Raw genomic sequence first — 10111 nt, 5'->3', positions numbered from 1 at the left:
GACACCAGAGATAGTGTGAGAAGAGGATGGGAAAGGACAGAGAGTCAGAAATAGGGGTAAAAAAAATACTAGAAATGGAAAATTTTTATAATAACATGCATAATTAAGCCACTATACAATATATTCTGGATGGGAAATCACATTTTGTATACTGTAATGATGCTTAGGGAATGAAGGTAAATTAAGTTAAACAAAAAAGAAAAGTTTCAGGAAAAAAACTAAAACTTTTTCTTGAAATTAAAAAAAAAATGCATTAAAAATACCTATTCGATGACTGCAGTAAGATATATAGCCCTAGCTAGTATCTACTTTATAGGATGTTCATTCTACTCACCGAGGCTTACACCTAAAGTTGGACTTGTGTTCATGGAAATGTATATATCAGCTGTGCTTGCTATGGAACTATTTAGATTAATTAAGATCTTTAGTGACTCAATAAAATGTGGGGGGAAAAAAGTATAGAGAGCAAACACAGATACCAGAGACAGAGTAGGGAGGAGAGTGGGAAATGGCAGAGGGTAAGAGATAGGGAATCAAAGATGCGAAAAAAAGGAAAACATACAGGAAATAAGAAATGGAAAATTATTTGTTGACGATAACGTGTATGTTGATGTGCTTGATTGAGCCAATATACAGTGTACTCTCGATGGAGAATCTAATTTTTATGCTGTAATGATGTACAGTAAATTAATGCAAATAAATAAATTTAAATAAAATAAATTTTAAAAAAGAGAGAGAGACTTAAGGTACATCCATGGACATCTGAGGTTCCTAAAAGAGAATGGAAGAAAAGAGACTGTAGTTTGGCAATCTCTATAAGGTGGGGGTGCTTTCTCAGTTTCTCTCATTCTTTCTGTCTCTCCAGCAAGCATGTGTGCCCCATAAAAAATTAAAAAGAAATGAAAAATGGATTCCATATCAGCCATGGTTTGAATGTGTCCCCAGAAATTCATGTAGTGAGCCATAGTAATGGTGCTGAAAGGGTGGACACTTAATTCAACTATTGTGTTGAAAGGTGAGGCCTTTGGGTGACCAGCAGTTAGCATAATGGCTATGTCGCTGGACTCCCATGTAGTCGACCACGGTTCGAGTCCCAGACCCAGTGGCTTAAAACTCACGACAGGCACGTGTGCATGTGTGCCCAAGATACCAAGAGGAGAATGGAGAAGAAGGGATTGCAGTGTGACCATCTCCCCTGGGAGGTGATTTCTCGCTTTCTATCTCTCTGTCTCTCTCTGTCTGTCTGGAGAGTGCACGCGCCCTATAGCAAAAACCTCTCAAAAAAAGAAAGAAAAAAAAAGAAAGAAAAAAAAGAAAGGTGAGGCCTTTGGGAAGTGTTGAGACACACCTGGGGTCACAAGGGCAGGTTCCCATAACTCCTGATAGCTTTATAAGAGTAGATGCTTGGCCTTAGACCTCCAAAGAAGTGAGCTAATTAAATATGTATTCTTATAAGTTACCCAAAGTGTTATTCAATTTTTATATAACAGACAGTGGACTAAAATAATCTTCAAAAGGGCCAGCAGGTGGTGTGGTGGTTAAGACATTATGTCCCACATGGCCGACCTGGAAGCTTAAAACTCACACCAGGCATTTGTGTGTGCCTAAAATCCCAGAAAGAGAATGGAGGAAAAACGATGATGTGCCCATCTCCCCTGGGAGGCGATTTCTCACTTTCCTTCTCACTGTCTCTCCAGGAGTGCACGTGCCCTATGGCAAAACAAACAAAGAAAAAAACTTCTAAAAGTAGTAATAATAAATCTCCAAATTCCAAAACAAAAACTTCAAGGGATTGTCAGCAATCACACAGTAATTGCTGTTCTTCTAAATACTAGAGAGGGAAGAAGATTGGTAATGTTTGGCTATTTATATCACAGTCATATCCACCGGAATGGAATAGACTTTATCACTGCAACTAAATAAATAAGACATGACCTTAGAAAACCCAATACATCAGAAGAGTCTTCTGATTGTCATGAGATTTCAGAATCAGGACTTAACTAATTTGGTTGTCGTTTTTCATTATTTCCCTGGGTCTAAAGTTGTTGTTGATGTTGTGTTTTACTAAGGTCCACAAGTGTATATTGACAATCTCTATCATAAATGGAATGTAACAGCCTCTAACACCTCCAAGAACATTCAGAAATGCTCTCTCTGCTCCAGTTAGAAAATGCCATGGGAGTTCCAAGAATAGAAAACATTGACCAGGGTATTTAGCACTAGATTGGCAGAACTTGGCTGAGACTTGCAATGCAAAAAGCAGGTCCTTCAACTGTAGTTTTGCTTCAAGGTTGACTAATTCCGTACCATATTGAGGTAACTTCGGGTAAACTTATAAAAGAAAATTTACAAAATGACTTTATAAGAACTGTATTCTTTCTAAGATCTATTAAAACCAAGAAGAAAGTAAAAAAAAAAAAAAAAAATCACCTTTTGAAATCTCATGCTCTGCTGGATCACAATAGGGAACACAGAAGGAAAGCAGTTTGTCTCCAGGTACTGATTCAGGAGATAGACCCCAAGGTATACATCTTGCTTGCCAGGCAGGAACACACCTGGGCAAGAAACCTTTGTAAAAAATATAAATAAATAAATAAATAAACAAACAAACAAACAAACAAAGAGGAAACACCAGAGGGAGCAGATTTTGTTTTGTTTTGTTTTGTTTTCTTAAACAAGGCCATTAGTTCCCCTAGCCTCCCACCCTCCCAGTTACTGAAATTATCCCCCATCACCCCACTGGTGACCTGTAATTTCCAGTAGCCACATCCTCCCTCTCCTCTCCCCACTGGGGGAAGGGAGGGAGTGCTTTCTCTGTTTCTACTTGTCTGTCTGTCTGTCTGCCTGGCAAACACACAAGCCCTCAGGCAATGGGGGGGGGGAGAGAAAATTGAGGAGGGGGCCTACATCTACTTTTCACAGCTTCCAACATCTAAATGTGAGAGTGTTTTCCTTTGGATTCTGATGATACGACCCAGGCTACTGGCCATTTATTTCTCTCCTGTTTCATATAACCAGTTTGGTACTTTTTTATTTAAAATAATAGGTTATGATTTATGAAAGTATTATATACAATCCTAGCCCTTCAGAAACAGGTAACTTCTGAGCACTTTCTGCCGAACCCTTAAAAGCGATACACTCCACCCTGGCGGCTTCCAATTCCTCCTCACGTCTCCGCCAGGTGTCACAATCGCGCTCTGGCGGGCTCCGCTCCCCGCCCCTCCAGGATGGCAGTGCGGAAGCGGAAGAGGCTGCAGGGCGGAGAAGGCGCTCTTTAGTCCACCGGGTCCCGGGGTCGGGCCGCGGCCGTGATGCCGAGTCCCCGGAGGAGCGTGGAGGGGCGGCTGCTGGGCCCTAACAGCAACAGGGCAGCGGCAGCAGCAGGTTCGAATTCCAGTCCCTGCTCAGCAGCCGCGCCCCAGGCAAGGACCCCACCAGCGCCCGGCTCCGCGCTTCCGAGAGCCCGGTGCACCGCCGGGGCTCTTTCCCCCTGGCAGCAGCCGGCCCCTTGCAGGCGCCCTCGGCCCCGCTGCCCGAGGAGGACCGCATGGACCTGAACCCGTCCTTCCTGGGCATCGCCCTGCGCTCCCTACTGGCCATCGACCTGTGGCTGTCCAAGAAACTGGGGGTGTGCGCGGTGGAAAGCTCATCCTGGGGCAGCGTGCGGCCTCTGATGAAGCTACTGGAAATCTCGGGACATGGCATCCCTTGGCTGCTGGGCACCCTCTACTGCCTGTCCAAGAGCGACAGCTGGGCCGGTCGAGAGGTGCTGATGAACCTGCTCTTCGCCTTGCTGTTGGACCTGCTGCTGGTGGCTCTGATCAAAGGGCTGGTCCGCAGGCGCCGCCCGGCTCACAACCAGATGGACATGTTTGTCACCCTCTCAGTGGACAAATACTCTTTTCCCTCGGGCCATGCCACCAGGGCTGCCCTGGTATCTCGGTTCATCCTGAACCACTTGGTGCTGGCCATTCCACTGAGGGTGCTGGTGGTACTGTGGGCCTTCATCTTGGGCCTTTCCAGGGTCATGCTGGGGCGGCACAATGTCACCGACGTGGCTTTCGGCTTTTTGCTGGGCTACATGCAGTACAGCATCGTGGACTACTGCTGGCTCTCACCCCACAGTGTTCCAGTCCTCTTTGTGCTATGGAATCAACAGTGACACCATCTTTAAGGCATCAGGAAGTCTGAAGGTTTCCACACTGGAGAACGCCAACCTTAACCAGCAGCCATCAGCTTGCCCCTCTTAAGACATTTCAGATTTCCTTTGGGATTTTAGGTGTCCCACCATCTTGTGTTGCTAGGCTTGGAGCACGTGCTGGCCATTACTGAACACAGCCATATTAGGAAGGAAAACAAGAATCTCTTATTTGTTTATTTATTCAACGGTGATTTATATTTCCATGACAACTGTAAAGAAACCAAGCTGGGGTAGTTACTGTGGCTGTTTTTTAAAAGTTAACATCAGTCAGATTTGTGTTTTGTAGTAATCCCATAAGTCACCATATCACTTGTATATTGAATTTTGAGGAAGAGACAGCTTCATTCTGTAAATGTACATGCAGATAAACCAAGTAGTAATTCTAGTCCTCTTCCTGAGGTAGATTATAATCAGTACTTTAAAAGTGTAAGGCATAGGTTTTTCTAGTTTATTCCCTGAAGATCTGTTGCCACAGTTGGGGAGATTTCATCTTAATCCTGATTTTCTTGGTAAGCTGTTTTACTTCATTATCTCTTCCATCTTTGTGGATTGGGTCTTGAGAAAAGAGATTATAGGACTTGTCTTTCCTCTTTCTACCCCTCCAGATTTTTAAATGGATATTTATTTCTCACTATTCTGTAATATCTATCTTCTAGCATTCAGAGAATAAGCCAAGAATTAAAGAAGAACTACTTCAAAGGTGAGCGTGCCCATAGACAAGGAAGGATGAGACTATAGCTTCACGCTTAATTCTGCTGACCACCAGTAACATGCCGTAACATAGGGCAGAGATGCCAAGTTGCTGGGGAGTCAGAGGACCTGAGAGTTTGGATAGGCTGACCACATATTATGTCTGTGACCAGGACGGCAGAAAGTGGGGCCCTGCTTCCTGTCATCTCTATGAAATAAAGGATAATGCTCCTATATCAAGGAGATTAAATGAAAAAAAAATACTAATAATGTGATTCTTTTCAGTGCCACAGCATAACCTTTCTCATATATACCAAAAGGATGACCCTGCATACTCTAGTTTTTCATATGGAATTATAGATGGAATACAGGAATTTTCTGTATAAACACTTTAATTAACAGTATTTAACTTGAATTCATCATGCTGCTATCTCAAGCTTAAGGTTTAAGTCCTAAATTTCTGTTTACACTGACCTTTACATTTAAAGCTGTTTATCCATGGTGCCTCCCCAAATCCTAAGACCAAAGATCACTAAATGCAGGGTAGACTGCTCGTTATTCTTTGACCCAGAAAGTCTAAAGAGAGTATATGCTTTAAATGATGCCCTACCCGAAAAGAAAATGTCTGAGTTATCCATGGAGCTGGTGTTTTCAGATACTCTTAGTGACCAACTACTTTAGCCTCTACAGAAAGGACTATTCATGTACTTTGACACACAGAGGTGTGGCTAAGAACCTGGAGAATGGCTATGATATGTAGTTGCTGAATGGATAGAACCTATCAAAGTGAGGGGCACACTGAAAGAAAACAGCTATTCCTCAAAATAAAATTATCTGCATTCTCACAACACCCTGAGCACCAACTACCTCTTCACCTGCTAAATAAGCCAAACTGTGAAGTTCTAAGTGGTCTGGGTGGTTTAACTTTAAGAGCCATCCTTTATTTTAAACACAGCAGTAATCAAGCCAGATATTTGCAAGCAATATTATCTTCTCTTGCCGTGTTCATAAGTCTGAATATTGGGGGTTTGAAATTAGCTTACCTTTTGGTTCACAATTATACTTCTGAAATTCCCCATTTTAGTTGCTGGAGCCTGAGCTTGTTGACTTTTAAAGCACAAATCAATTCACCTGACATTTTTGGAGCCCAAATACTATAGAGTAGAAAACTCGTTAACTGTACACTGAGGAATGCCTTTTAAAAATCAAAATAAAATTAGCCAATAATATTGAATGACGTGAGATTAAAAACTTGTTTAATCTGAGGGACCAGCAGATGGCATATTGGTAATTGCTGGACTCCCACATAGCTGACTGTGGTTGAGTCTCGGATTCGGCAGCTTGCTCCTGGGGAGTGATTTCTCGCTGTTTTTCCCTCTCTTGTCTTTCCAGCGAGTGCATGCACCCTATAGCAAAAATCTCTCAAAAAAAAAAAAAAGCTTGTTTAATTTTTGCCATGATGAGAAAGGAGACTGATTTATATTACGCAGCTTCTCAAAGGTTTCTTAGTCTTCCTACACAATTTAGACAGGTTGTAATTGATATAACATTGTTGATAGGTCTGGTACTGTTTGCTGTCAGCAAAATGAGACAAATCAGGAAATTTTGATCACCTTTGTTTCACAGCCACATGTATGATGAAACCGTAACACTTGCCATTCGTATAGACGTGAACTAAATACTCCATGGTAGTCCTGTCAGCATTGTGCTTGTAACCTTAACCAGTAGAGAAGCCCTGTGTAGTATGAAGACAAACTTGCCTGACAGTATGTCACTACAGATGGAAGGACTGGAAAACGGGAAGCTGAAATAAAAAGAATGACTAACCCTCAAATAGGAGTAACAGAGTCAATCTGCTAGAGCACCTCACTTAAGAAGACAGTGGATAATTATAAAACATTTGTTGATTGATTGACTTCCTTTATGGAAATACCCAACTGAGCCATCTTTAAGGGAAATAAAAATTATTTGAATGGTTCATAGAGGTAGCAAATAATCAAAAAGTGATTGAACTTTTAAAAATTAAAGTATTTCCTGGTTATTTAAAGTTCGGGGCTGGCAGGTGGTGTGGTGGTTAAAGAGGCTGGATCCCCACGTGAGTGCCTGGGGTTCGAGTCCCAGACCTGGTGGCTTGCTTTCTCGCTTTCTCTCTCTCTGCCTCTTTATGGTCAAATTGAAAAACAGTACTGACAAGTGGAATTAAATAAATAATCCTTTTTAAAAATAAACAAATAAAGGATAAACTTATAAATCTTTTCACAAATCTATTCCTGGATAAGAAGAGAAAATTCTACTTGGACTTAATTTTAAAAGAACAGAAAATTTCAAGATAATTCCAAGAAATATGTTGACTTAGAAAAAGAAATAAGTCAGAACAGTTTTAGCTAAATTTAAGGTCTTAGAAAGTCCAGCAAGACCAGTATAGAAAATCCTAGTGTCAAAGGTATGATTTGTCCTAAAAGAAAATACCCTTAATAAATGGGGGTGGGGCCATTTAAGAATCTGACTTGGGTTTAAGGAGAAAGGTTTGTTGATTCCTTACCGCCCGGATCTGCAGCTCTACCACCACCTCCAGAGGCATTGTTCCCTGTGTAGGCGAAAGGACAAGAATGAAAAGATCCTTTTGGGCTGGGTCTTGGACCAGTATTTCTTAGCGTGGCTCAATCCCTAAGGCAAATGTTCCCAGAAGAGTCCCTAGCCCCTCACCCCTTTCTTCCCCCATCTGTCCTCCCTCCCCTCCCCCTCCAGACCGGGTCCCTCCCACAGGGACAGTCTCTCACAACGGGGAGCTGGAGTGCAGGCTTCCAGAAGGCAGAAGCGTCGCGTTGCCATGGACACTCAAACTAGCAACCTTACTCTAGAACGCCAGCGAGGCCACAGCGCAGGCGTGCGTGCCCCACAGTGCGCTGCTCAGAATGCCAGGCTCGGTGTCCGCCCCCAGGCGGTGCCCTAGCGGGAGATTGGCCGGGCCCTGGAGTCCCTGGAGTGCCCGACTGATCAGGAGATGCGAAAAGCCCCAGTTTTCTTTCTATCGACTCTCGTTAATGTTTCTAATCACTATACCAAAATGTTTAGTTTCCTTTCTATACGTAGAACGAGATCATAGCTCCTTTATTATTTAATTACTAACCATTTTTAGGAGTTACACGACCCTCAAGTCCTGTTTCTGTAATGATTCCGATTTAATATAGTTGCCTTTTCCCAAAGATACTCTTGTTTATTACATGTTTTATCCTAATGTTTGGCTCAGAAAACATGGCAGCCATCAATAACAAGGTAAAGTGTGTGCTAGTTAGAAATACAAGGATAATTCTTACAGAGGTGTAAAAGATAAGTAACCCATGTTAGCAACAACAATATTTTTCAGTCTCTCTCTTCACAGCATTATTCAGCATTTTGAGGGGTTTAGTTAATCTAGAGTAAGCCCTGAATTACATTACCTCCGGGTCGGTAGTTACTGTATTTGCCACAGCCACAGTTACATTGTGAAAATCGTCAGAGCGAGCCTCAGCGATCAGGGAAATCCCATTTCTTTCCATTCACTGTATTTGATCAACAAAAATGAAGGAAGGGAGGAAGAAATGGCTGCTTCTAGTCAGTCTGAAAAATCAGGGAAAGCCAATGCTGTCTGGAAAAAAAAAAATCCTAAATTATGCTGAGTCATTTATTACTAATATTTTGCACTAGAAATTTATATAATTGGTAACAGTGTAGAAAGATGTCCTGAGACAAGATCACTCCTCAGAGAGCGATCTTTGAGGTGTGTCCGGCATAGGACGTGCATGAAAGCATCGAGGCCTCTGTCTTCTATTCACCTTTGCTGCCTCCGTCGAGATAACCCACCCACGCCGAGGCTGGACCCCGGCAAGGAACGGGAGTTCCTTTCCCCTAAGAGGGAAAAACTCAGTGTGATGAAGGGTATGTAGGGTCCACATCCAATTCCTAGTGCTCTGTCCCTTTCCATACCAAGAGATACACTGGTGGGTACCTGGCTCCCTGTGCAGTCCAGAGCACTGATTTGTCACCTCTCCACAGCTTGCCGGTAGCCAGAATAGTATAGTGATATATGAAGACAGGAACTGCATAGATCATCCATCACAGGTAAGTCACCAACACCAATGTTAAGACATCCAGGAGGGTGACAGACCAAGCAGATTAAGACATAAGTAGCTAGAGGTATAATGAAAGGAGGAATCAAATGTGCTAGGCACAGTACATAATGCTAATTAATTTCAACACTAATTCTCTGAGGGAGAAGTTATCTCCCTACTAAACACGCAGATTTAAAGCCAATCTTTTGCTCAATGCCATGCAGCTAGTAAGGGAAGTAGTAACCTATGAATCCACATAGGCCTTCCTACACCACTGTACCTGCAACCCTGCAACACAGACCTCCAGTTGACCCCTCAATGTCTCATCCTTTGTTCTTCCTACTGTTAATTCTTGATCTGACTGCACTCTCCCTTCCTGGCTTATAGGGCACAGCCATCTTCTAGTTTTCCTCCAACTCTAGCCATTCTCTGTCTCTGTTTATCCTATTCTGACTAAGCAATGTTTCTAGATCCTTTCCTTCTCTCCTCACTCTATACCCTTTACTTAGGGTGTCATTCAATGTATGTACAAAGTAACACAGATTTAGGGACCAGCAGTTAGTGTAATGGCTATGTCGCTGGACTCCCATGTAGTCGACCGTGGTTCAAGTCCCAGACCCGGTGGCTTAAAACTCACACTGGGCACATGTGTGTGCATGCCCAAGATCCCGAGAGGAGAATGGAGGAGAAGGGATTGCGGCATGGCCATCCCCCCTGGGGGGTGATTTCTCGCTTTCTGTCTCTCTATATCTCTTTGTCTGTCTGGTGAGCACACGCACCCTATGGCAAAAACCTCTCCAAACAAAAAAAAAAGTAACACATTTACATATTCTATCCAGATCTTTCTTTCTCTCCCTCCCTCCCTCTCTCTCTTTGCTATAGAGCATGTGTGCTTGCCAGAGACAGATACAGAGACAGGGAAAATGAGAAAGTACCTTCTCCATTCACCTCTTGGGATTTTGAACATGCGCACAAACATACACACACACACCTCGGATATGTTTTTCAAGTTGCAGGGTCTGGGGCTCAAGCCATGTAGTGAGCCATGTGAGATCCATCCAGCCACATTAATCTCCACGCCATCTGCCGGCCCAGTCCAGATCTCTCTTTGGCTTCCTCTGACAAGGTA

The 10111-nt window shown here is 43.1% G+C and overlaps 2 protein-coding genes across 4 annotated transcripts in view; one reads left to right on the top strand and one right to left on the bottom strand.

The window, feature by feature from the left end:
- The window catches only part of SPATA6L (spermatogenesis associated 6 like), a 100896-nt gene that overhangs the window by 78309 nt on the left and 12476 nt on the right, over positions 1-10111 (bottom strand). The window contains exons 2-4 of one of the 3 annotated variants that reach the window (XM_014589324.2): positions 8332-8519; positions 7434-7478; positions 2431-2568 (exon numbers count right to left, since the gene is read on the bottom strand). In XM_014589324.2, the coding sequence (XP_014444810.1) occupies positions 2431-2568; positions 7434-7478; positions 8332-8430 (282 nt within the window). In that variant the 5' untranslated portion in view covers positions 8431-8519. Of the gene's footprint in view, positions 1-2430; positions 2569-7433; positions 7479-7671; positions 8287-8331; positions 8520-10111 lie in introns of those variants that run through there. The other 2 variants (XM_006152425.3, XM_006152426.3) reach the window with 2 other exon arrangements.
- Positions 3198-5152, top strand: PLPP6 (phospholipid phosphatase 6). The gene is given in 3 exon segments (XM_027773423.1): positions 3198-3363; positions 3366-4710; positions 4858-5152. Coding segments are annotated over 2 exon segments (849 nt in total). The 5' UTR covers positions 3198-3311; the 3' UTR covers positions 4163-4710; positions 4858-5152.

This window comes from Tupaia chinensis, unplaced genomic scaffold, assembly GCF_000334495.1.
Source record: "Tupaia chinensis unplaced genomic scaffold, TupChi_1.0 Scaffold000354_1, whole genome shotgun sequence".
Lineage (NCBI taxonomy): Eukaryota > Metazoa > Chordata > Mammalia > Scandentia > Tupaiidae > Tupaia > Tupaia belangeri.
The sequence above is the reverse complement of the archived record's forward strand: the minus strand, read 5'-3'. Positions and strand labels throughout refer to the sequence as shown.